Source organism: Triticum aestivum, chromosome 7A (assembly GCF_018294505.1).
Source record: "Triticum aestivum cultivar Chinese Spring chromosome 7A, IWGSC CS RefSeq v2.1, whole genome shotgun sequence".
In the NCBI taxonomy this organism is placed as follows: domain Eukaryota; kingdom Viridiplantae; phylum Streptophyta; class Magnoliopsida; order Poales; family Poaceae; genus Triticum; species Triticum aestivum.
In genome coordinates, this window is record NC_057812.1 from 678593403 (window position 1) to 678620937 (window position 27535).

Below are 27535 nucleotides of genomic sequence, written 5' to 3' on the forward strand. Positions count from 1 at the left end.
AGTCGCTCTGCCGCTTCAAGTGCGTCTCCAACCACTGGCTGAACCTCATTGACCGCTCCGACCACCGCAAAAAGCTTCCCCAAACCCTCGCTGGCTTCTTCTATACCAGCAGCAGGACGGAGTTCATTTTGGAATCACCTGTGCGCTTTGTCAGTGTCCCAGGGAGCCACTGCCCTCTGATTGACACCACTTTCGCCTACCTGCCTAAACACGAGCACATCTATATCTTGGACTGCTGCAATGGCCTCCTCCTCTATGGCCTCTACGCCCAGGAGATCAGTTGCATCGTGTGCAATCCAGCCACGAAGAAGTGGGTCACGTTGCCCAACTCTGGCCAGGCCGCCGAGCAGGTGATCGACACACGCTTGGGCTTTGATCCGGCCAAATCACCGCATTTCCATGTGTTTGAGTTCGTGGAGCAGGAGGGAGATTGGACCAGCGACCTTGCCGGGGTGGCAGTGTATTCGTCTGAAACCGGAAGATGGGTTTATAGGGAGAAGAAATGGAATGGACTCGTAACTCGATAGAAACTGTCTTTCTTAACGGCCATATGTATTTTCATAGCAGGGACCATGGTGAGCTATCCTGTTGTGTAACTATGGTGGACACGGAAGGGGTCAAGGGGAGACATGGATGAACTTTATTATCCCTGATGATGATAGTGTTCCGACTGATGGTTTTATTCAGTGTTCACAGGGCCGCTTGCATTATGCCAACTTTTATAGAGATGAAGATGAAGATGATGGTGTGATTCGATTAGAAGTTTATGTCCTTGAGAACTATGAAAGCAAAGAATGGAAACTAAAGCATACTGCTGAAAAACTTCAGACTTATTTGGAGAGACATATGTAGACGTTGGTCTGGAATTTGAGTGGTTTGCTATTCATCCGGAATGTAACTTGGTGTTCTTCACTATGGGGAAGGATATCACATTAATGTGCTATAATATGGATAGTCAGCAAGTCCAAGTGATCCGCAATCTTGAAGATGGCAAGCTGCCATTTCTGCCATACGTGCCGTTATACGCAGAGCTGCAATCTTTGCACATGCATGTGACATCAGAGTGAGACAGCTGCTTGAATTTGGCTGTCGCTTGCTCTGACCAATTTATGCATGTTTTCAAGTTTTGAGCTACGGTGCTTCATTATGGAGGCAACCTGGCTGATTTCCTGTCAAGTCAATGTCTATGCAAACTTTCACTGAATTTTCTGTTGTGTGTACCAGTGATTCTGGACACTGCCACCTCCATGGGTTGGCTAGCTCTGTGTTGTAGTGTTTGAGTGGAGGTACTATAATAATTTCTTAAATGACATGTTCTATGATCATCATGCGTGTTGAGCTTTATATGTCGTATTTGCAGTTGGGAAGTATAAGCATCTTGGTGACATAGCGTTCATGAATGTCCACCTGTTCGATTGTCCTCGGAGGATATAATGTTTTAAAATCGTATATGTGTCTTCCGATGGTAGAAGAACATCAACAAGCCGTGCCTGCGCACCATTGTGCTCAATCTTTTGTTAGACAACCTTTCGTTTTCTGCGAACACAAGAATACTCGAAAGGCATCATGTTTGTATGTGGTGCTTGCTTCTAGTTGCGGTGTTTGTTCAGGTGTTCAGGTTCTTTGATCATCATGGTAGACTTTGCGGATACGCTCCAGCCCATTTTTCACGTACTATGACACCGGAACAATAGGTGGCTGCCATGGCATGGGTTCCGGGTTCATCTTCAACCCTCTCAAACAAAAGGACACTATACCTGAGCTCTTCTACCGGCACCGGTGTTCAGGTAAAATGCCAAGTTCCTGCTCTGGCAGACTTGCTTACACATTTAAACTTTCAGATGCAAGCAAATGATCAATGAACAAATACAGAAACTTGGGTGGGCACGGACCAGGGCTCGGATTTCAGCCTCTAGGCTCCAAGACAATTGGAATTATCCTTTCGTTGCTACACCTCAGTCTTTAGCTCGGTTCTTTGTACTCCCTCCGTTCCTAAATATAAGTCTTTCTAGAGATTTCACCAAGTGACTACATACAGAGCAAAATGAGTGAATCTACACTCTAAAATATGCTACATACATCCGTATGTTGTATTCCATTTGAAATGTCTAAAAAAAACTTATATTTAGAACGGAGGGAGTACCAAGGACAGCGTCGGGGCTCATCAAGTGGTTGATTTTCGACTAGATAATCAATCGTAAGAAGAGACTTTCTTCCTGCCAACTCAACTCAATAGAGTTACATGCGAGATGGAATTATTTTCCTCTCTTTTTGACAGAAAGAGAAAAAATCAGTTACAACTACATGGTCCAGAATTTTTCTTTTTTAGGGATTACCCACAAAAGTTACGTCATGTGAGCACATCTTGTATCGTGCTCACCTTTGCGACAACAGAATATCACCAACAATCGTCATGTAAGCACATTTTGTTTCTTCTCTAGGTTTTCTTTTAGGATGTTATTACTTCCTCCAGGTTTCTTATTACCTGAATTTTTTTTTTTGAGAGTACGCAATCGCGTACCTTAACTTTATAGAAGATGGAATATATACAAGAAATTATTACAAATGAGAGGGCCACAGCCGCCGCCGGTGTCGTAGCCCGGGGTGTCGAGGGAGAGGCGACGGACTAGAGGAACCAGGCGAGCCGGTCGGCGGGTAACCGGAGCAGCAACGCCATTGTCTCCTCCCCTCGTCTTTCTTCTAGCTGGAGCGGGGTCGGCCAGCTGCCGCATCCCCGTCGAGGAAGGGGCCACGGAGCTCACGCGGAGAGCGGCCTAGTGCTTAGGTAAGGCTGCAGCCGCGTCGTCGTGTGGTCTGCTGACACCAAGGGCTGGTCCATCGCCGGGGCGTGCATCAGCAGCGACGCCTCCGAGATTGGCCACCCGCCATGGATGTTCCTCTGCACCGACCCTAGTGCCATGGAACAAGTCAAGGTACCCCGCCTCCCCCCCCCCCCGCGCGCTTGGATTTGGCAGCCCTCACCTTGGATTCTCTCTGTATCCAGCACGCATGGCAGCAGATCGCTGCAGCCATCCTTCTCACCTGGGAAGGAGGAGATCCATCAGCAGCAGCCCAGGTTCGTCTCTCTTTTTCCTCATCCCTGCTCACTTCCTCAACTCTCTTCTCAGGTTATGTGTGTTGTTGCTAGATCCTCAAGTGTGAGTTTAGCCTGCTAGATGTGTATACTAGTTTCAGTTTATCTAGAAGAAGAGGGGAGTGAGGAGACCAGTTTCGTTCGTGTCTTGCTCAATTCTGTACTAGTTTCTCCTCAAGTGTCCCCTGACAAAATGAACATGATTAATTATTGAACATATATCTAGCAAAATGAACATGATTAATTATTGTCTACTGATTAAGCTGATTGATGCAAGGTGTTCATATATCTATCTATCTATGTGTTACTACTTCTAGAAAATGGAATCAGTGTTTTTGCTTGGAGATTGTACTGATTTTTACGACCAGGAATTTTTTTGTTTTTAGCATTCTAGCTGCCTCACTTTTTAGCATGAGTTGCCTAGAGTTCCAATTCCCCAACCCCCTTGCTTCTCCATCTACTCCAACTTGTTCTATCTAACCTGGTACGAACTGCTGCAAGATCTACTCAATTTTGATCCTTTTTTTAGTGCCTGCCACTAGTTGCTTCAAAATTTTGCATCAGTTGCTTGAAATCATAGGCAAAGTTGTTGCATTTTTTTTAGTTTTGCACACGAGATCATGTGTTATCATTTTTGTTTAGAAGGATCATGTTTGAGGGAACTTGGTGGGCAGAATAAATCAACATATACAAGTATAAGTCTATCATATGCTCTGCTCTGTCTCTTGATTGATGACAACAGAATTCAGTAGGAGTACCGTTTGTTCATCCAATTGATAATTCATTCCTGAACTGCCACTGTTTTTGCGAGATGAATGATGGGCTAGATTCAGAGATAAGTGGATTTTGCCTACATATAGAATTAGATTGCCACTGTTTTTTTTATAAAATGAAATGAATGTGCTCCATGCAACTCAGGGGGTTTTGGTGTTGATTTTGCATGAGATACAACTGATTTCAATGTCATAAACTCATTTTTTGTGCAACTTGTTGCTTCAAAGCATGTGTAGTTGCTCAAGTTTATAATATGGGTTGCCTGGAATTAAACGGAAGGTTGCTTTAATTTTTTACTAAATCTATAGGGCCTGGAAACAAGGGGAGGTGCGGATTTTGTACTCCGCTGAGTGGCTTCTCTTGTGACGGCGTCACGCCTGATATGGGGATCGAAGGGGTTGGGCAGCATTGGATTCAGAAGGCGAATTTCCACTCCAAGGATAGAATAGTTACTTGGATTTCATTAAAAGAGTTGCATTTTGTGTGTGTACCGCAGTTGCTTAGTTTCGTTGGGGCAGTTGCTCGGATTCGTTTTTGAACATTTTTGTTGCATTTTTGCCTCTTGTAGTGCAGTTGCTTGGTTTTCGTAGGACAGTTGCTTCCTTTTTACTAGAACAATTTTGCATTTTTGTGTTTTTCAATTGAGTTGCTTGGATTTTTGCTAGGTTAGATGAGAAGTTGCATGGGGAGGGGGTCAGATTGTTTTCCACAAAGGTTATTCAAGTTTCTCACACGATTTTTTCTCCCTAAAGTAGTAGATAATCTAAGTAGTAATGCTATGGACAGTTACCTGGTTTTGCTGACAATTTCACACTTTTCTGTTTCGAGTTGCTTGGATTGTTTGCTGTAAGTTTTTTAGATTATCATCTCAGATTTGAATACGCATACAGACTGCGAAGACACATCTATGAGTAGTTCCTGATGGCCTATAACTGACGCGATGATTGATTCGCATGGCTATCGTCCCGATCCTCCTCCTGTCGACGCGCTCCGTGCGAAGCACACCACCGCCCCAACCTCCGCCCTAAAGTAGATGCTAGGGGAGTTGCTTGACTTTTCTAGGACAATTGCTTGGTTTTGCTAGGGTAGTTGCTTGTTTTTCTTGCTAGAATATTTTTTGCATTTTGTGTCCTTTTGTAGTTGAGTTGTTTGGATTTTTACTAAAACAGATGAGAAGTTACATGGGGAAGGGGGGTAAGATAGTTGTCCACAAAGATTATTCAACTTACTCATATGTTTTTTTTCTGCCTAAAATAGACAATCTAAGTAGTAGTGCCAGAGACATCTGCTTGTTTCTGCTACAACAGTTTCCCACTTTTTGCGTGTCTTTGTAATTGAGTTGCTTTGATCTTCTGCTACAACATATGAGAAGGTGGATGAGAGGGGAGTTGCTTGGTTTTGCTAGGTTCATAAAAGGTTATTCAAGTTGCTCATACATTTTTTTCCTTTGCCTAAAATAGATGCTAGGGGAGTTGCTTGGTTTTGCTAGGACAATTGCTTGGTTTTGCTAGGGCAGTTGCTTGTGTTTTTTTTTGCTAGAACAATTTTGCATTTTTATGTTTTTTATATTGAGTTACAAGCAAAAGGGCTGATCAACCTGATGCTTCACAGGGTGAAATGCTGGATTGACATGAGGTACCCATGGTTTTTTCAGATTTTTTTAATGAAACGATGAAGATGAAGAAGGAAAGCAACCGGAACGGGCGAAGAGAGGTGGATAGGAAGTAATTCTAAAAAATATTGTATTAGAGATTAAGTTGCATCAGAATATATGTGGAGCTGCTTAGTTCACATCAACAGTTGCATAAAAATGCCTGGAACACATTTTTGTTTTTTTAATAGTTGTCCATGAATCATACTAAAGTTTCCTATGTTAGAGAATATATATGCATTAATGCCACCTATATATGTTGTATCTATTTGTTGTTTTTGTGGTTCTTTTTTTCGCACAAGGGTTGCCTGATATTACTGCAAGGAGCTTATGGGGCAGCAACCCATCTTTTAATGCATGACACTAGTTGCTTCAAATTTTAAAAGAGTTGTCTGAAATCATAGCAAAGTTGCTTCATGTATTTTTACTTTTGTTTTGGGGATGCATGCTACTTTTTACTGCAAGGAACTCATATGGGGCAGTAGACCTTTTTTACATACCTGATAGTAGTTGGACTCATTGGATGGTTAAAAGTGTCTACAGAGGCAGATTCTGATATTTGGGGCGTTTTGGTGATCCACATTGGAGCTGATCTTATGATAGGCGATTTAGAGGTGAAACTAGTCAAAATTGGTAGTCATGGTAACCAACTTATAAGGATCCTCCGTTGATAGGTAGTCGTACTAGGTAGAAAAAGGAGTTGCTTTTCTATAGCACTAAAGTTGCCTCTGCAGCACATAAAGTTGCTCAGAAAAAAAAGTTCGTTGAAACCTACTCATATGGGATCTAGTTTTGAAGAACTCATCGCGAGAAACCCAACGTGAAAACGGATTTGAATTTTGACATTCTATTCAAAAGTTACAAATTTTTAAAGTTTTTCATCCCCTAATAAATGCAGGTGTGATGGATAACGTGAGCACATGGGACCTGACATTTTTATGTGTGAACATGGCGTGGTAGTTTTGCTAGAATTTTCTATTCGCATGCAAGCGATCCTCACGTGACTCGCGCAGGGGGCTATCCTTTCCTTATTCGGTTGCATGGTCGCGCGCGCGGGATGCCCCTTCCCTTTTCTGGTAGAGCACTAGTTGTTGCGATCGGGCGCCCATGCGCCAGTGAGCCACGTCCTTCTTATTAATGCTTTTTTAGGATTTTTCATTATTTATTATAAGGTATTATATGGAGTTTCAGGATTTTTGAAGTTGTGCAGAATAGGTCTCTAATATTTGCTTATTTTCCAGCCCAGAATTTCAGCTGCCGGCATTCTCCCTCCTTATGTAAACCTTGTAAAATAAGAGAGAATAGTCATAAGTATTGTGACATAATGTAAAATAACAGCCCAAAATGCAATAAATATCGATATAAAAGCATGATGGAAAATGGATGTATCAGTTCTCTCGAGCTCTACAAGGCTCGGTGGGTGGTTCGTGGTTTTCGGCAGCGCGCAGGCGTGGACTTCACCGACACCTTCGCCCCGGTTGTGAAACCGGGCACGATTCACGCCGTGCTTCAGCTGGCGGTCTCACACGCCTGGCCGGTGTACCAGTTGGATGTCTCCAACGCCTTCTTGCACGGCCATCTCGCCGAGCAGGTGTTCTGTGAGCAGCCCACTGGTTTCATCGACGCCGAGCACCCCGACTTCGTGTGCTTGCTCTCCCTTCTCTTTACGGGTTAAAGCAGGCGCTTCGGGCTTGGTACCAGCGTATCGCAGCCTTCCTGCAGTCTCTCGGATTTCGCTCCACTCGCTCTGATGCTTCACTCTTCGTGTATCATCAGGGCGTTGACACTGCATATCTGCTGCTCTATGTCGACGACATCATTCTCACGGTGTCCGCTCCCGCCCTCCTTCAGCGGCTGACTGCTCGTCTTCGTGATGAGTTCACCCTCAATGACTTGGGGCCCCTGCACTACTTCCTCGGCATCGAGGTGGTCTGACGGACTGACGGCTTCTTTCTGCATCAGCAGAAGTACACCCACGAGCTCCTGAAGCGTGCCGGTATGCTTAACTGCAAGCCGGTGCCCACCCCCGTCGACACAAAGGCTAAGGTATCTGCTCTCGAGGGGTCTCTTGCGTCCGATGGAGCGTTTTATCGCTTTATTGTCGGTGCTTTACAGTACCTGACGCTGACTCACCCCGACCTGCAGTACGTTGTCTAGCAGGTGTGCCTCCATATGCACGCTCCGTGTGACTCTCACTGGACTCTGGTGAAGCGTATTCTCCATTACATACGCGGCACCATGTCCTTGGGACTCACCGTGATGGCCTCCGCTTCCACCGACCTCGTGGCCTACTCGGGTGCCGACTGGGCTGGCCGCCCCGACATGCGACGCTCTATGTCAGGCTACTGCGTCTACCTTGGGCCCTCGTTGATCTCTTGGTCATCGAAGCGGCAGCCCACGGTCTCCCGCTCCGGCGCCGAGGCAGAGTATCATCGTGGCTAATGTCGTGGCCGAGTGCTCTTGGATACGTCAGCTGCTCCAGGAGTTGGTTTGTGATGTTCACAAGGCCACTCTTGTCTACTACGATAACGTCAGCGCGGTCTACCTCTCTGCCAACCCGGTGCACCATCGACGGGTGAAGCATATTGAGCTCGATATTCACTTCGTGCGCGAGCAGGTTGTCCTTGGCCGTGTTCGGGTTCTCCACGTGCCGACGACGCAACAGTTTGCTGATGTGATGACTAAGGGATTGCCTACTCCCATCTTCGAGGAGTTTCGGTCCATTCTCTGTGTCTCCGGCGACGCTTCGACTGCGGGGGGTGTTGAGTATATATTATGTATTGCACATGTATTGGATTTGTGGCCCACCTCCTAGTCTTGTATAGTTGAGGTAGAGACCTTTCCTTGTATTATATATACGTGCACCAGCACCCCATCAATACAACGTCTATTGTATTGCAAACTTTCCCGTCTACAAATATGAGACAGCTGGTGCCTTTCCAAGAAGTCAATTCTTCATGCTACGAATTAGCGGGCTTGGTATGTATGCTTGAATCTGACCCTCATTTGATCTGGCTGATGTATGCACGATCTTAAGTTTCGAGCTATGGTGATTCATTATGGAGGGCAACCTAGCTGATTTCCCTGTCAAATGATTAGCCATGCGGGGTGAGTGCAGACTTCTTGGCCCCGCTCCTAGGGTTCCCCCCGCTCCGCCGCCGCCGCCGGCCCCCTCCCCTCCCTCGCCTTCGGCCGCCGGCAGCGTGCGCCGCGCCGCGCCGCGCCTCGCCTCCCTCCTCCCTCCCGGCCCGCTCCCCGCGTCGCCTCCCCGAGCGAGGCGACCGGGGGCCCATCTCCCCGCCCCCTCCCGTTCCCCTCCTCCCGCCGCCGCCGTCCAGCGCCACCAGGCCCTGCCCGCGTGGTGTTGGCGGCGGTGGCGGCCGTCCCTTCCCTGCGCGTGGTGCCACGGCTCGGGTGGTGGCGTCCCGTGGCGGTGCTCCTCGGTCGACGGTGATTCTGGCAGCGGCGGCTGCTCCTGGCGGCGCAGCTCCAGGTGGCCTAGAGGCGGCGGCGCAGCCACTTGGTGGCGCGCTGGCACAGTGGATGGCGGCGGCGCCCTCCCGGTCCAGATCTGGGCCCTTTTGGGCCCCATCTGGTTCTGGGCGGTCCTGACTCGGTCTTGCCTGCGGCGGCTCCGGCAGGGGCGGTGGTGGCGCGGCTCGTGCGGGGGGTGGTGGCGATGGCGTCACGTCTACTGCAGCTCGGCGAAAGGTGCTTCATGAGCCCCTTTTGGGCTCGGCCGGGCCTCGAGGGCCTAGTACGCTCCCCTTATCGCGTCCGGTCGGTGACCACCGATGGCCGTGGAGGTTGTCTCGTCCGACGTGGCTGCTCTCACTGCCGTTCCTCGTCCCGGCTGCTCCCTCTCGTTCTCGTCGGTCTCGCTTCGATGACCCACGGTGAGGCGGCGGTGCTGATGGCAAGACCGTGGTGGCGCACGTTCATGGGTGGATTGTCTGGTGGAGCGCGTCGGACCGTTCGGGGTTGTGGGTGTTTGGCGGATGGGAGAAATCCGGGCCGGCTTGCCGGCACCGACGCGGTGACGCCTGTGGGCGCCATCGTTCCTTCCTGAAGGGCGTTGGATCTTCCCCTTCCCCATGCCCCTCCGCGTACCGGGGGAAACCCTAGGACCTATCCGGGCAGCAGCGTCGTCGTCGTCGTGTTCCTTCTTGAAGGTGCTGCTTGGTATGCGGAGGTTCGAGGTGCCTGGAGCGAGGTGGTACATCTCCGGTGGGCGCAACGGTTTTGGGTTATCCTCGTTTTCGTCGATCCGATGCTGTTGACTTTATTTTCTCTCTTCTTTCTCTTTTGTTTCTTTTGGGCATGCTTGTGTTGTTTGCCCCAGCATGGGTCTCTTTGTTGTATCGGGCGGTTGCTATATCAATATAACGGGGCGAAAGCCTTTTTCGTAATGATTAGCCATGCAAATTTTCACTGAACTTTCTGTCGTGTGTACCATTAGTGTTTTGGACACTGCTACCTCCATGGGTTTGGTTAGCTTTGTGTAGTAGTGTTTGAGTAGGTACTGCGATCATTTCGTGGAAGACATTATCAATGATTGTCATGCATGTTAAGGTTTATATGTTGTATTTGCACTTGGGGAGTATAAGCATATCTTATTGACAGAGTTTTTGTGATTGTGTGAGAATCGTATATGTGTCTTCTGATGAAAGCAGAACATCAGCAAGCCGTGCCTTTACCATTGTGTTCATTGTTTTGTTAGACAACCTTATTTTTCTGCCAACACAAAAATACTCGAAGGCATCATGTCATGTTTGTCTGCTATGTTCGTTCAGGTGTCTAGGTTTCAAACAATCAATGCTGTGCATTTCCCGTGGTACTCCTGCGCGAAACTGGTGTCCGAGTTCTATTCAGGTAGCCCTTTTAGAAGGGTTTGGAATAATCACTGCCATGTCACTTGCTTGTAGCTATATGGTTAACGCATTCATGCGCAATCCAACTGCACGGGCACTCCACCAGTCCAATGCAAACTTTTCTACTGCGTTAGTATTTCTGAACTGTTGATTTTGGACTTCCTACAGCAAAAGCAACAAGCGGCTGCTGCTGCTGTAAAAGGGTAAAATACGAAAGAAGTTGCTATTCTTGTTCTATCGGAGCTGCTTGCAGTTTCAGATATAAGCCGATGACCGAAAGTTGGGTGTGCAGAGACAATTGTGGCATACTACTCCCTCTGTTTTTAAATATAAGTCCTTCTAAAGATTACAATATGAACTAAAGACGACTCAAAATGAGTGAATCTACACTTTAAAATATGTCGTGAATCTGCGTTGTGTGTTGGATGTGATTTGTCCAGGCCCTACGGCGAGTCGAAAGCGGGGAAAATCTTATACGACCGGGTCTTTCCTTCTATCGTGTGAGACCCAACCAGGATGAAGCCACGTGTCATCACCAATCGCAAAGCATCTTCTTCTTCCTCAAAGCTATCCCCCAGAAAACTTCGCGAGCAATCTTTTTATTTGTGATTTCACATCTCCGACAATACTTCGCCGGTGCGGGAGGAGCTTTGGTCGGAGCCTCCCCTCCACCGCCGCATCCGATCGACATTGGAGGAGGAGCTGGGGACAAAGCCATGGTGCACAGATTGAGCTGCGCGCGCAACGGCGACGAGCACAACTTGTTCCTCGTAGCGCAGCTCAGGGACTTCGATGCCCTAGGCGCGCTCGTCGTCTCCGACGCCTTCCTCTCGGGCGGAGCCACCCTCTCCGACCGCCTCTCCCCGCTCCACATCGTCGTCGTCAATCTGTCTGTTCACTTACTGCTCGCCGATTCAACTCGTACTAATTCTCATGGAGCATGACTAACAGTGGAGAAAAACTAGCAACCAGTAGCCGTCAATCTGTTCAGCTTCCGAGGAGAATGGAAATCGTGAATGATATGACATGAGATTGGAACTAGAAGCTCGATGAGCTTCCTGGGAAATAGTTTTGGGGAAGATGGAGATGCTTTGAGATTGGTGGTGACACGTGGCTTCCTCCTGGTCGGGTCTCACATGATGGGAGGAAAGACCCGGTGGTATAAGAATTTTTTCCAGTCGAAAGGCAACCATGCATAGGGGTGAATCCTGTACGACCCGTTTGTGAGAGAGCTCGTCGTGGGGGTGACCCACCTGACAGCCTTCCCTTGCGGCCGGGTCGCACGTACGACCCGGTCGTACAGGATTATTTTGCACCATGCATGCATCTCTAGCGTGGTTGTGCTAATGCGTGACTTGCGATCCATTTCAACGATAGCCATGTCAGCATGCATGAGTGAGTGGTGCCTGCCTTGTTACCCCTCGGCCACAAGATCCGCCAGAGCAGGTTTGTTGACGTACTCAGTGCGCCTTCCTTTTTGGCAAATTGCAGTGCCATTCTTACGTGGAGGCGCGCGCGCATAGCATACTACTATAGATCTGCACCTTTTTGTGACAATCTTTCGAGATTCCCATTGATCAAATCAAATCAAATGAACATATGCAGGATCTTCCAACGAGCAGGTAGGTCGTCAACCAGCGAATATATGTAGTTTAAAACACAAGGGATTATCATGCGGCTGGATTAAGCCACGGATAAAATGCGGCTAGCGCCTGAACATATATGCATGGTTAGTTCGTGTAATGATCCATAATGTCCTGATGATCATATGAGTGAGTGATCGATTTGGTGTCAGGTGCCCATCGATCGGTCGGTCGGTCGGTCTCAGGTACGTACTCACGCCCAACCGCGCGTTCCATGCAGCGCGTAAACTAGTCATTCCTTCCTTCATTCCACGTACGGCCCGGGCCGGCCGTGACGATCGATGCGCTGCACACAGTGCAGTAGCAGCAAGTGGCCACGCTCGTTTCCGCCTCTGTTTGCCCTTGGTTCTGCCACGCTCGGTTCTGGCCAAGCGGGTGGTTCACAATCACCGCGGCCACGGCGGCGGCGGCGGAATCCAACTCCAGCACGCCCACCGCAGCGCAGCGCGCGGCACGACGTCGACACGCACCACGGCTGGACCCCACCCATCCTAGTTGAGTTGGGCACCCGCTGGATTCCAGATTCCGTCGTGCTCGGACGGAGGGGAGCGCGACCGCACTGGCGGACCACTGGCGTATCGTTCCCGTATCTCAGCCACGGGCGCCCGGCCCACGGCTTAATTTGTCTCGGTCGGCAACTGGCGCGCGCCCCGTGCCTTCCTTCCTTCGTCCCGCGCCCTCGGCCTCGAGCCGCATGTGTCATGTGCGTGCGCCCGCGCGCATCGCATGCATTTGTGCTAGCTCAAACACGCACGCACGGCCGTGCACGCCGTCCACGCGCGCACAACGTACCTACGTCCACCACGCAGGAGGCGAAAGCATGGCTTTACCTTTACGGCCAACCTGCCGGGTCCCGCCGTCGTCACGGGCCCGTCCGTCATGGACGCCGCCCCCTCGGTTCCCAGTGATACTACTAGTTGGAGACTCGCTGGATTCCAGATTCCGTGCGTTCACCAAGCAAGCGACGGCACTAGGCCGCAGTGGCGGAGCCAGGATTCGAGTATAGGGGGGCCGAGTACGTATATTGATCGAATCTTGTTGATAATTACTAGTTGCTTCTACTAAAATTGTTAACTAGGCCGCCTCGCCTTTGCCCGTGTTTTTCAACCACCAGATTCCCTGAACCATAACTTTATCTATCCATCTTCTTTACTTTTTTCTGAAAGACCTTTATTTCTTTCTCGGCGTCAGCCGTAGTAGCTTTCTAGTGGCCGACTGGCCGTCGCTCTCCCCCTCCTTTGTGCATGCATGCATGCGTGCAGGCAGTGCACTTGCCTCAATCTGTTGTGGGCTTGTGGCTGAAGCATGCCGCGAGCGGCCAGCAATAACACGTACCCTGCCTCGATCCAAGGCCAGCTCCAACGCGCCGACCAAGTAAACCTGGATCTCATTCGTTTTGGGTCAGTAGATGCAGCGTCCGTCCTTTGTCCATGCGTTTTTAGGTAGTGCGTCCAACCGGCGGACTCATTTCGTTTGTTTCGGCCAGGTTTTTTCGAGAAACATACTTTCATCATTAAACATAGCATGTAGATAGCAAAATAAAGGCAATAAATTGTTGCATAGCACTAGTGGTGAATCTTGGAAGAAAATGGAGGGATGTTATCGGTGTGAACAAAAAACCACTAACTCTCAATTTTTTTAGTTCTAATGAGGTTACAATTTTGATACAAAGCTTGGCTGAATACTAGTAAAAAATAATCCAACTTTTGGAGGGGGGGGGGCTTCGACACGAGCCCCCCCCCCCCCCCCCAGATTCGCCACTACATAGTACCATATGCCATGCCGACATAAAACATTGCGCCAAAATTCATGCATCTTGGGCGTGTTGTGTCCATGAAGATACTCATCTGTCGGCGGCGATGTTGACATACACAACGACACCGGTAGCCTGGGCAGGCGGGGCCGACTTGCGATCCTGTTATGTGGCTCTGGCGACGAGGGCCTCACTCTCCGCAACGGAGGCGACGATGTCTTTTTTCGCCTTCTCCTTCCTTCAGTTGGCCCGCTTCATCGTGTCAGCCGCTCTGTGCTCCAGGGCCAGCTCCTTCTTTGGCTTCTTCGGGGCCACGGCGTGGGCAACCACATCGGGGACGGGGACGGGGGTGTGGTAGGTTCGTCGGCCATGGCTGTACGGAAGGAGGGTGGGAGGAATGAAAATGATGTGTCGTCGACAACTGGGCCAGAGGAGGATGCTGCGGGCGTTCATGGCGTGTACGTGCAGATCCAAATCCAGGCCAAATTTGGTTTGAAAATGGATCAAAACGAACATAAAAAGCAGACAACTGTTCATTTTGTATGGCCACCACCACACTTTATTTAAACATCAATAACATCTGGTACAAACAAAAATATCCGCAGTGGTGAACAACCAAATATAACGGGCCTGAGCTAAAGAAACCGAGGCCCTAACAAGATCATTTGCTTTAAAGTTAGATTTTCTTGCTTCATGGATTACTTCATAAACTTGAAATTGCAAACAACCGTCTATTTGCGTCAACGCGTTCGACCGGGTTTTTTATCCACGCGGACCCAAGGGTCGGTCCATTACACACACCGATGGTGGGGGTTTGGTGGGGATCCAGCAAGATCGCTCACTCGGAAACCCGTGATCCGCTTGAGTTCTTTTGCTAGACGTAACTCGTTTCCACGTTCCTTCGCTGATCCCAAGCCTCTAGCTTTTCTCCAGAAACCAACAGAAAAACACTGCTCACTTTTCATTTCACGGACATGGAAGCAGAGGTGAGCTCGCGGCTCGGTCGATCGCGCGAGTGACCGTGCCCCGGTGGATGCCACGAGGCAACGAGAGCCATGATCATTTTTTCAGCAAAGCAGGAATGCAGTCGGAGAGCTCGGGCATAGTATCTTTCAGAAGGTGACAGTCGCTTTGCGTATGTTGGCATATGGTATTCCAACTGATCTAGTTGATGACCACTTGGTCATGGGTGAGAGTTAAGTCATCATGTGTGTCAAGCGCTTCGCAGTCGGAATTATGCAAGTGTTTGGTCAGCAGTGTTTGAGATCTCCCAATGCCGGAGACGCCGCAAGGCTTTTGGAAATGAACAAAACTCGCGGGTTCCCAGATATGCTTGGCTCAATAGATTGCATGCATTGAAGTGGAAGAACTGTCCTAAGCCCTAAGGCATGTCATGGGCAATTGCACGGTTAAAAAAAATGGTTTCACTATAATCCTTGAAGTGATGGCCGATCAAGAGACTTGGATTAGGCATGCATTTTTGTTTTTTTTTTCGAAAAGGGGTTTACCCCAGCCTCTGCATCAGAAAGATGCATACGGCTCATATTATTAAAATTATAATCCAGTAACAAAGTCGCCAAGTATCGAGGTGCGAAAATAAACAAAAAGCTCGAAAAAGCTAAAACCCAAAGCCACAATCGGCTGGCAAACACAATAGGAGCACTACATGCCTATCCTATTACATGACCGCCATCCAAACCGGTTGAAAATATCCCGCGCTACCATCTCTCATCGGGTACACGCAGTAACCAAATGCTCCCTGGCCTCCGTCGGAGTGAGTAGCGACCACATACGGATGAACGTCGTGGCCCTGAAGATAACCTGCAAAAAGTGAATGTTTGTTGATCTGTTAAATACTAAATCATTTCTGCAGTTCCATACTGCCCAAAGTAAAGCACAAACGCCAACACGAATGTGTCTTGCAGTATCGGAATCAACCCCATCAAGCCATGCTCCAAATAACATGTTGATAGAGGTGGGCTGATTAATATTAAACGCAATATGAATCGAGCGCCACAGAATCTTAGCCAACGGACAATCGAGAAAGAGGTGTTTGATGTTTTCGTTATGATCGCAAAAGCTACACCTAGAAGAGCCCATCCAGTTGCGTTTTGCCAGGTTATCCTTAGTCAAAATGACTTGTTTATGCACAAACCACATAAACACTTTGATTTGTAAGGGAACCTTTACTTTTCAAACGTGAATCGAGGAAGGGACAACGCTAGAGTTAATGACATCCAGATACATAGATTTAACTGAGAACACACCGTTCTTAATAAGTTTCCAATACAGCTGATCTGGTTGCTGGGACAGCCGGACCTCCATTAAACGTCTAACAAGGTGGAGCCAGGCCTCCCAACGATTTCCAACTAGCGTCCTCCGAAAACTAATATTGAGGGGAGTGGATTGTAAAACAGTTGCAACGTAGGCTTCTCTATGTCGCACAATGTTGTACAAAGTAGGATATTGAAGTGCAAGTGGAGTCTCCCCCAAGCCACGTATCCTTCCAAAACCTCGTAGTGGCACCATTCCCGACAATAAATTTTGACTTGTTGAAAAAAAGTTGTTTGACCCTCATCAAACACTTCCAAAAAGGTGAGTCGGAAGGCCTCACATTTACCTGGGCCAAGGTTTTAGCATAAAGATACTTATTTCGCAAAATCTGTGCCCAAGTAGCTTCCGTCTCAGACAACAGTTTAAATAGCCACTTGCTAAGGAGACATATGTTTTTGACTTCCAAATTTTTAATACCTAGACCCCCTTGGTCCTTCGGCCTACAGATTATATCCCACTTAGCAAGCCTATACTTTCGTTTGAGCTCATCATTCTGCCAAAAGAATCGAGATCGGTAGAAATCTAACATTTTCCTGACTCCCATCGGAACCTGGAAAAAGGATAATAGAAACATATGCATACTGGTAAGGACCGAATTAATCAGAATCAATCGTCCTCCATATGACATGAGCTTCCCTTTCCAACAGCTCAGTTTATTTTCAAAGCGATCCTCGATGCATTTCCACTCAATGTTAGTTAGCTTACGATGATGAATGGGTATACCTAAGTACGTAAACGGTAAGGAGCCCAATTCACATCCGAACAATTGTTTATATGTGTCCTGGTCATCCTTTGCTCTTCTGAAGCAAAAAAATTCGCTCTTGTGGAAGTTAATTTTGAGGCCAGATAATTGTTCAAATAAGCATAACAGCAGTTTCATGTTTCTTGCTTTCGCCAAGTCGTGCTCCATAAAGATGATAGTATCATCAGCATACTGAAGAATGGAAATCCCTCCGTCAACTAGATGTGGGACCAGGCCACCTACCTGCCCTGCATCCTTTGCCCGGCCTATTAAAATAGTCAGCATATCAGCCACTATGTTAAACAAGATCGATGACACTGGGCCTCCTTGCCTTATCCCCTTGTGTGTTTGGAAATAGTGACCTATGTCGTCATTCACTTTAATCCCTACACTCCCTTTTGCGTAAAGGAATCAATCTGGTTTCTCCAGGCCAGATCAAAACCTTTCATACACAAAGCTTGTTGAAGGAAAGGCCATTTAACTTTATCATATGCTTTTTTAAAACCCACTTTAAAAACTATGCCATCAAGTTTTTTTGAGTGGATTTCATGGAGCGTTTCATGCAAGACAACAACCCCTTCAAGAATATTTCTATCAGACATGCTTTTTTTGTGTCTAGATCTTTGAATGACATTAATATTGTTAATTGGTCACCACTCATGAATAAGATTGCAAATGGTGAACTACCATCGCTGCAGTTTGTAGCAAATGGTCATACATACAACTATGTCTACTATCTTGCGGATGGTATCTATCCAAAGTGGCAAATATTTGTGAAATCGTTGAAAAAACCGAAAGATAAGAAAAATCTTGATTTCCATAATGCTTAGGCGGCGGCTATTGGAGATGCTCTTACCGACGTTTTTTAGCCGTCAGATGCCCTGAACCACAACTTTATCTATACATTCTCTTTTTGTTTCCTTCCTTTCATTTCCCCATTTTTTCTGAAAGACCTTTACTTCTTTCTCGACATCAGCTATATAATACTCCCTCCGTTCTATAATGTAAGACGTTTTTTAACACTGCACTAATATCAAAAAACGTCTTATATTATGAAACGGAGAAAGTAGTTTTCTGGTGGCTGACTGGCCGTCGCACTCTCTCTCTCCTTTGTGCAGGCATGCAGGCAGGCAGTGCACTTGCCTCAGGGGGTGTTAGTTTTCAGGGACATTTTTGTGTAGGGACTAGAAAAAGTCCCTCTTAGAGACTTTTTTATCAAACATGAGGGACTTTTTAGAGACTAAAGTAGGCATTTGAGACTAAATGAAGAAGACTCTCAAGGAGAGTCTTTTTGGGACTTTTTGAGACTTTTCCAACAATGCCCTTTCATGCACCCATTGGTCCGCCACCCATGGTGTTGTTTGATTGTTATTTTTCTATATATTAGGGGAAACATGGTCATTTAATAATCTCTAGGAAGGGACTAGGGACTTTTTAGTCTCTGGAAACAAATAGGGAGGGACTTTTTAGGGACTAAAGACTTTTTAGTTAGGACTAGAAAAAGTCCTAGAACTAGAGAACCAAACACCACCTCAGATTCCTCAATCTGTTGTGGTTGCAGCATGCAGACAGCGGCCAACAATAGCGCGTACCCCGCATGTATATAAGAGCATCTTTAACAGCCACGGTAGATTACCCGCACGCCGCAAAAAACAATATTTTGGCGCGCGTGGTCGTTTGGCACGCTCTAGCAGGCGGGGGCACCACGACAGTTTTGGCGCGCGTCGTCTAGCGCGCTCGATAAAAGCCACGCACAGGCGCCCGCAAAACCATCATCTCCCTCGCCTCGCCTCTTCCCGCCGCGCCCTCTTCCTCGCTTCTTTCGGTGCCCTGTCGCCGCTGCGCCTTCTTCCCCAACTGTCGCCATGCCGCCGCGCCCCCGAAGCAGCTTCGGCTACCGCGGCGTCCGCCTCCGCCCCCTTGGCGTGTATTACACGAAGATCCGCTCCGGTGATACACACCTCGGGCTCGAGATGTTCGAGGCCGTCCATGAGGCTGCCCGCGCGTACAACGCGGCGGCGTGCCGCCTCGGGAGGCCACGGGCGCAGATGAACTTCTCGGACGCGCGGACGCGACCAGGCGCAGGAACTCGCTTCTCCCCCGCGGCTAATCAACGACGAGGATCGCCGCATCCAGCAGAGGCGAGAGCGCCGCCTCCTCATCGCTGAGACGGATGAGCACGCCATGGTGGTGTGGCGCGAGCGCTTCCCGCAGGATGTTGTCGCCGAGAACGAGTTCTAAGCGCAGAGGAGGGCGGAGCGAGTCGCGCGTCGGACGGACAAGTGTGAGCGGAAGGCACTGGCGGAAGCCCAGTACGACCTGGGACCTGCGTCGACCTAGGACGAGAACGATCCTCGGTGGACCGACGCGTTTACGTCGTCGGACTACACCACCGAGGAGGATGAGGAGGAGTAGTTTTTATCTAGTTTATTCGCATCGTTTTATTTAGTTTATTTGCATCGTTTTATCTAGTTTTTTTGCATCGTATGAACTAGCTTGTAGTGTGAGACTTGAATTTATGTCATGTTTGGTATGAATTTGAACTTTGTGTTGCTTCGTATGTGTTGTTTCAATTTTTGTCCAAGCGCCGGCTGATCACGCGTGTTGTATTTTAATGTGTCTGGTGAAGCGCTACAGCGGTGCGCTAAAATTTACGGTGCCTGAAAAAGCAATCAACCCCTCCCGCGCGCGAAATCGCTATTTCAGCGCTGTAAAAGTTTTTTAGCGCACGCACCTGTTGGAGATACTCTAAGACCAACTACAACACACCCACTCAAGCAAACATGGATTTTATCCGTGAGTCGCCATTAGAGGCTACATTCGTCCTTGTCCGTGCATTTATGGACAATACGCACGGCCGACTCATTTGATCCGTTTTTTTCTAAAAAAAACATATTTTCATGGTCAAACATAGCATGTAGATTGCAAAATAGAACTAGAAATTGTTGCATGGTACCATATGGCATGCCCGCATACAACATTGTGCCAAAAAAATCACATCTTGGCCATGATTCATGCATCTCGGTCGGGGCATGTCCGAAAAGATATCTGTATGTCGATGGCGATGTTCATGCGCAAAGATCTCCGGTAGCCTGGGTGGGCGGGGCGCTGCAGCGACGGTGATGAGAAGGGCTGGCTTGCGGTACTCTAGCTAGTGGAGGGCCCGTTGCGCAGCTTTGGCGGGAAGGGCCTCGCTCTCGGCAGCGGAGGCGGCGGTCGCGACGACATCTTTTTCCAGCTTCTGCTTGTTCCTCCGGTTGGCCCGCTTCATCGTCTCGGCCGCTTTCCGCTCCGAGGTTAGCTCCTTCTTTGGCTTCTTCAGGGACGGGGGCGGCAGCGAAGCAGCTTCATCAGCCATGGCTGTAGGGAAGGAGGGGGGCCTTGACAGGTGGGCCAAGGACCAAGGTAGGACGTCGCGGGCGTCCGTGGTGTATACACGCGGATCCAAATTCAGACCAAATTTGGGCTGAAATGGGTCAAGACAAACATAAAAAACGGATGTTGTCCATTTGCGTCGGCGCGTTCGGCCATGCTTTTTGTTCACGCGAACCCTAGCATGGGCCCATTAAAGCTCTAACACACACCGAGTGCGCGGGGGTTTGGGTGGGGATCCAGGAAGATCGCTCTCTCGTAAACCCGTGATCAGCTGGAGTTCTGTTGCGAGACGTAACCCGTTTCCAACTTGTCTGCTTTTCTCCACGATCCAAAAGAAAAACAGTGCTCTCTGTGGATCGCGCGAGGGACCGTGCCCCGGTGGATGGCACCCACGAGCCAACGAGGGCGCGAGCCGCCTGGCGGTCACTCGACGCTACCCCGGCGCCGGCGGGGCCTTGGGTTCCTAGTTGGAAGGCTCGTTGGATTCCAGATTCTTTCAGCTCGCCACTCGCTGGACCACATTTTTAACCACGAGATTCTCTGGACCACAACTTTTATCCATCCCGGATCATTTTTCCCTGCCAAAAGATTAGCTATGGCTAGCGGCCGACTGGCCCGTCGCTTTCCCGATTTGTCCCGTCCGTGCATGCACCATGCAGGTGCAGTCATGCTGTAGATCAGATGCGCCTGCCCTGAATCTGCCTATGCGAGCGGCCAATCGCCCGATCTGACGACGCAGAGATGGTGTGGTGGGGGCGGTGGATCCAGGAGGATCGCCCGCTTGGACGGAAAACCCGTGGTCCGCTGGAGTCGTGTTGCGAGACGGCAGGTTGTTGCCTGCCACGTTCCGCCCGCCGCTGGTTCATTCCAGCCTCCTCCGCTCTGCTTTTCCCCGGAAACCAACACAAAGGTTGCGCCCGCTTTCCCGTTTCGTTTCGTGGAAGCAGGAAGCAGAGCGTGCATGCAGTGCGGTGCAGCGCGGAGGCGAGACCCCACGGCCTGGATCGATCGATGCCACGAGGCAACGAGAGCCCGAGCGGCGGGGCTACAAAGGCGGGGGCCTCGCGCCAGTAGCCACACCCCCTGTGCTGTGGGAGGAAAGGGACGAGCCGCCAAGCCACCCCAACCCCAGCCCACAGAGGCCACACACGCACCAGCGGTCAGGGCGGGCGGCTCATCATGGCTCCCTCCTCCTCCTCCACCTCCGTGCTCCTCATCCTCCTCCTCTCCGTCGTCCCGGCCAGCCTCGCCTCGACCCCGGTCTCCGGTGCGTGATCCATTTCGCTGCTGTCGGGCTGCTTCGTGTCTCCGGTACCGATCGTTTGTTCTCACCGATGATGGTTGTTGACGAATTGGTCAGATGGGCTGGAGCTGGAGCTTGGAGGAGACGGCCTGTACAGGGAGATTCTCAGGGACGAGACGGTGCTCAGGCTCAAGGAACTCGGCAAGGTCAGATTCTCTCTCTGTCCACCCACTATGCCGCCGGCTCTTGGTCTTGGGTTGGGAATATTCACAGTTCCTCATCCGCTTTGCCAGCTCCAGATATTCAGAGTTTCTTGATCCACTTTTCTATCTCCAGATGTGGGAATCTTGTTTGATTGATTATTACTGCACTCTGACTGTTCTATGATCTTCAACCACTACTCGTTATCTCCTCCTAATTAAGCTCCTACAGATACACAGAAGAACATCTGGGCTTCCTTGCTTTCGGTTATATCAACCGTTCCTGAATTCAGAGATTGTGCAGAACGCAACAGCGATGAACTCTGCATATTGCATATGCCATTTTCTAAGAAACACGACTTCTCTTAGCAGAAGATTGTGCAGTACACAACATCCATAAACTGCGCATGTTGCAAATGACTTCTTTTAGCACAAGACTCTGCAGTACGCAACGGCGGTAAACTGTGCGTATTGCACAAGTCATTTTCTAAGCAAGATGACTTCTCTTCGCACTGGAGACCATCTCATACACAAAACTACCAAAACTAGTTCAATTAATAACACTGGTTATGCACTTTTTTAGCAATCAATTAGTTAGGTGTTGACGCGACCTTTACTTTCTCACGTTTCCATCTTTTTGTTCGATTGTGCTTCCTAGTCATTCCATATGATCTTATACTACATGCCCTGTTTTGGGGGGAGATAACCTGAAGCAATCAAGGTTGCTCAAATTTCACCTTTTGTAGCCGGATTATAATATCCAGCATGAGCAATTTCTGGTTTCCAAGATGTGTGCTGTATCTTTTGTCTTGCTGCTTGGCACCATAGCAGTTCAGCAAAGCAGGAGGCACGTAACTCTAACACCGTGTTGATTGCATGATTCAGATATCTGATGGCGAAGGATTCCTCGAAAGGACATTCCTGAGTCCTGCTTCCTTCAGAGCCACTGATGTCATTATCAGCTGGATGAAAGATGCCGGACTTACGACGTATGTCTGTTTGCACTTGCAGTCATTTTCTCACGCTTTCGACTGGACTGACGTATTTATGCTACTTTCTAAAGGTGGGTTGATCAAATGGGTAACATTCATGGTCGATTTGAGCCCTCCAATTCGACAGATAAGGCTCTATTGATTGGATCCCATATGGTGAGAACTATCAACTACGTGTTTCCTGCTGAAATTCTTTTATAGTAATCAAAGAGCGATCACTGACTTAAGATGCCTTGTATTTGAAATAAAAAACAGGATACTGTCATTGATGCTGGCATGTATGATGGAGCTTTGGGTATTATATGCGCAATCTCTGCTCTGAAGGTCTTGAGAGTCACCGGAAAACTTCAAAGGCTCACTAGACCAGTAGAGGTTATAAAATTTTCTTGTGTTCCCAGTTTAATATTGCTGTTACTATGTTATCAGCATAGTGTGCTTGTCTCACTGCAATCAGTGAGCTGGTTACACGAGCCATTATCTTATTGCGCACAGGTGGATGACGACTCACATGCGTCGCACAAATACGACACCAATCTGCACTGAACTTGTCCTTGTCTTCTGTATTTAATTTCACTACTTCAGAGTGCTTTAATATTTATTGTTCACTAGTTGCTTCCAGTCAGCATAATCCATCAGCAAAGTTTTAACTTTTAGCAGTGTCTATTGCCTAATTGTTTCAGATCTAACTTTTGTGGTGCTGATTAAGATAAGCAGGCATGAGGCCTGCTGCTATTTTATTCAGATAACCAGACAAGCTACAAAGAAAGATGTAGGCCAGAAGGAATCTAGTTTTATAGTGTTTCTCTAAACGTTTGTCCCTTTCCATGCTAATCTCGACGAGGACGTGTACGGTGTACTGGTGTACGTGTACATGGCTAATGGCTTGGCTTTCATTACTCTAGCTGTCTTGATATTCAGGATTCACAACCTATTAGATGTATGTGTTTTGACTTATCATGACATATGTTATTGCATTGTCTATAGATCACAACCTGCATTTAACTTTCGATATGCATCACTGCTAAAGTGCCAATTGATTTACTATTGCTCACTGAAATCCCTGCCCATTAGCCCTAGGAAGGTCTGAATATAGACATGACAGAGCATGGTTCTCATTTTCAGGTGATTGCATTCAGCGACGAGGAGGGTGTTAGATTTCAGACAACATTTCTGGGAAGCGCCGCTGTAGCTGGTATTCTACCTGAATCAATTTTGCAAGTATCTGACAAGAGGTTGCCCTTTTTGCATAAACCAACCGGACTACATTTTGAAAACGGTTTGCTGATGCAGTCTATATGTTGCATTCAACTTCTCCAGTGGCACTACAGTTCAAGAAGTTCTTCGGCTGAACTCCTTCGAGGCTAGCGCTGATGCTCTTGGTCAAGTCAAGTACAGCCCAGAGTCCGTGGGGAGCTATGTTGAGGTATATAGGATTTGCATATCGCTTTCATGTAGTCGCACACTCACATTAAGAAGTTCAGTACTTAGAGCCTATGTTTATCTGTTTATGTATGGCAGGTTCACTTGGAACAAGGGCCTGTCCTGGAAGCCCTCCGCTATCCCCTTGGAGTCGTAAAAGGAATCGCAGGGCAGACGCGATTGAAGGTGCATTCAAGTTCTCTGCTATTTTTGTTTCGCTCGAAAGTAAACATCAACACTATCTTAAGACCAAAACATAACCAAATGAAACTAAACTAAAATATGACGAAGTAGTATTGCACACTATGTCACTATCTAAAGCCCAGCTTTTGCAAAATAATCAACTAAGCTACCGGGTCAGCGGTCATTCTTTTATGTTTCAGCAAAGAATGTAGGCAGTCAACATGAAGCATTTAACTAACAGAGCCCTTGCTAGTTCGCTACGATGGTACGATGTGTGCTATATTTATCAGATTAAGAATTACTCCTAGTGAACGGTACTGGAGGCACGGGTATCGCCATCGCCAATGTTGCTCTGCTTGACATTGATACTGATTATTCAGGCCTTCTGCTCTCTGCTTGATTTTTGTATGGCCGGTGCTCTGAACTGAAAGCTTATAGGTTTCCCAGTCTCAGATTCCTACAGCAACCAGTGGCCCAAATCGACCCCTAGCTCTTTGGCTTTTGCGTCCAAAGTTGGAAATGCTTAGAATTTGTTGGCTGTTTCATTAGGTAATAGTAGACGGTTCCCAAGGGCATGCTGGGACGGTTCCAATGAAATTGCGCCGTGATCCGATGGTTGCAGCTGCAGAGCTGGTGGTGACACTGGAGGGCCTGTGCAAAGACCCGAGCAGGTTCCTGACCTACGACGAGGAGTGCGGCTGCTTCACCGAGGAGTCCCTCGCCGGCCTCGTCTGCACCGTCGGCGAGCTGCTCACGTGGCCCAGCGCCAGCAATGTCATTCCAGGGCAGGTAAGCATTTATCACTGTCATGACCAACTTGTCATTGTCCAACATCGATCGAGTCGCCTCACGTGTCGACGCGATCACCAGGTGAATTTCACGGTGGACATACGGGCCATGGACGACCTGGTGCGGGAGACGATCGTGGCGAGCTTCTCGCGGATCGTCATGCAGCGGTGCGACCACCGGCTGGTCGACTGCGCCGTCGAGCACAAGGTAGGGGGACTGTACCTGACTACTGAAGCATTTAAGCTGTGGTTTATCATGTTTGCAGCTGAGCAGAGAGCTGCACGCTTTCTTTTGAGTTGAGCTGAGCAGAACTGAACCGTATATTGTTTGCAGCACTCGGCGGCGGCCACGCCGTGCGACCCGGAGCTGACGGCCCAGCTGAAGCGCGCGACGCGGTCGGCCGTGTCGGCGATGGCGCCCGGCGGCCACGGCCACGGCCGTGCGGTGGGAGCCGGGGAGTCGACGGCGGCGACGCCAGTGCTGATGAGCGGCGCGGGGCACGACGCGATGGCGATGGCGCGGCTGACGCGGGTGGGGATGCTGTTCGTGCGGTGCCGCGGCGGGGTGAGCCACTCGCCGGAGGAGCACGTGGCGGAGGACGACGTGTGGGCCGCCGGGCTCGCGCTGCTCCGTTTCGTGGACCAGCACGCCGTCGCCGAGCTGTGAAATGTGAAATGTGAATCGGTCGGTTCGTGCCGCCGGATGTGTACATATGGATTGGACTGGGCCGGGCTGCCGTCCCATTGGGCCAGCCAGAAATAAACGGGTCTCTTCGCTGAGACTCTTTATTTACGAACGGTGTGAGCGGCCGTCGGGTTGGATGGAGAGCGTGCCGCAGAAGCAGTTTCTGTGTTCCCAAACGTAGAAACGGCTTCAATAGAGTCTCAGAACATGAGAATATCATCTCAATACGGTCCTCAAACATGGAGAACCGGTCCTGCGGTGTGTCTCACGTATGATTCATGTACGATATGTCTCACGTATGATTCATGTATGCCGTGCTTGAGTTTTCTTCTTGCAGAAAACCACCTTAGAGTTTATTTAATTACATGGAACCCCCATAAAAAGTCCCTAAACTTAGAAAATATTGGTCCCACACGTTGTATGTCCAAGAAAAACAAAAATGGAGGACTGATCACGCGCGGCTATGTGCCGCTAACTGCGAGGCCTGCCATCGCGCGGTAGGAAGAGGCTCGTCAGACTGATGCCAGTTAATTTTCTTAAGTTTTATTAATTATATTTCAAGTGCATATATTTCAAACTAACAAAAATTTCAAACCAGGAATTTGAAAAAAAATGATAACTAGTATAAAATACTTAGCGCTGTTTTAATAAAGTGTCGCTAACTTTTAAAAAAAGTTCATTGCAATAAAAAAAGTTCCCATGTTTCAAAAAATGCATGCAAATTAATAAAAAATGCAGACATTATTAAAAATATTGTTGCATAATAAAAAAAATGTTTGGTATCACTTAAGAAAATGTACATGGCATTTTCAGCAAATATTACCGCATTTCAAATAAAATATTTGTGACATAGAAAAAATGATAAATACAATATGAAAAAAATGCCTGCGTAGGTTGAACAAAAAGTTATTTAAAATTAAAAAATGTACAAGAGATTTTAAGAAAATAATCATGTGTTCCAAAAAATGTCCGTGAAATCTTCAAAAATGTTTATACAATGCAAAAAAAAGTTTGCACAAGTTAGAGAAATATTTATTGCCATAGAAAATGTACATGATGTATTTTGAAAAATGTTACCATGTATTCAAAAAAATATTTGAAACATATATTTTCAAAAATGTATGACTTGTATTTAAAAAATGTCCAATGTGTATCATAAAAATATTTCACTTGTGCTCTAAAAATGTACACACAAAACGTAGACAATATATTGAAACAAAATCCCTGAGAAAAATAAAAAACAAAAGAAAAACAATGAAACCCGAAGAAAACCAAGAAAGAAAATAAAAGAAAATCAAAGTGTAACAAAGAAAGAAAACAAAACAAAAAGCGAGAAATGTGCTCTCCTCTCCCATCTCCCACCTCTGCCGCCCCTGGGCCACCACCGTCGGCCGCCTCCCCCCGCTACGTCCGCTTGGCTCAGGCCTCCCTCCGCCTCTTCCTTGGCCTCGGAGATGGGGACGGCCTTCAACCATCTGTCCTGCCGGACTCCGCCTTTGCTCCCTCCGCCCACTTCATCTGCCTCTGCATCTCTTCCTCTAAGCTCTGCTTCGATGAGCTGCTCGCCGGTGCACTCCTTCAGGCAGTCATCGGTGGAGTAGCTCGGTGCTTCAATGTTCGTTTGCTCCATGACCAAACTTTCATGTTCTCAGTCCCGCATGCTGCTCTCGTGCAAACGATCCTTAACCTTAAACCTTTTCACCACCGGCTCTTCTCGATGTGTTTCCTTCCCTTCCAGGCGTCCTCCACCTCGCTCTCGGGCTCAAGCGACCTCCAGTCATGTCGCTC

At 48.3% G+C, this 27535-nt stretch overlaps 1 protein-coding gene and 1 long non-coding RNA gene across 2 annotated transcripts; both read left to right on the top strand.

Moving 5' to 3' along the window:
- The first annotated feature begins 2579 nt into the window (after positions 1-2579).
- LOC123154662 (uncharacterized) lies at positions 2580-5763 on the top strand. The gene is made up of 3 exons (XR_006476983.1): positions 2580-2933; positions 3005-3076; positions 5523-5763. It is a non-coding gene; the product is annotated as an uncharacterized lncRNA (long non-coding RNA).
- A 15431-nt stretch (positions 5764-21194) lies between these two features.
- LOC123149235 (probable allantoate deiminase) lies at positions 21195-26086 on the top strand. The gene is made up of 11 exons (XM_044568846.1): positions 21195-21504; positions 21598-21686; positions 22566-22669; positions 22744-22828; positions 22928-23044; positions 23795-23904; positions 23990-24095; positions 24191-24277; positions 24824-25063; positions 25145-25270; positions 25397-26086. The coding sequence occupies exons 1-11, from the start codon at positions 21417-21419 to the stop codon at positions 25727-25729; spliced, it is 1485 nt and encodes a 494-aa protein (XP_044424781.1). The 5' UTR covers positions 21195-21416; the 3' UTR covers positions 25730-26086.
- The last annotated feature ends 1449 nt before the right edge of the window (positions 26087-27535 follow it).

Bases quoted from the DNA above. Each gene is read 5' to 3' on its own strand.
- LOC123149235 (XM_044568846.1), top strand. From the start codon at position 21,417: ATGGCTCCCTCCTCCTCCTCCACCTCCGTGCTCCTCATCCTCCTCCTC. The intron at 21,505-21,597 runs GTGCGTGATCCA...CGAATTGGTCAG, and splicing joins CGCCTCGACCCCGGTCTCCG to ATGGGCTGGAGCTGGAGCTT. The intron at 22,829-22,927 runs GTGAGAACTATC...AATAAAAAACAG, and splicing joins TATTGATTGGATCCCATATG to GATACTGTCATTGATGCTGG.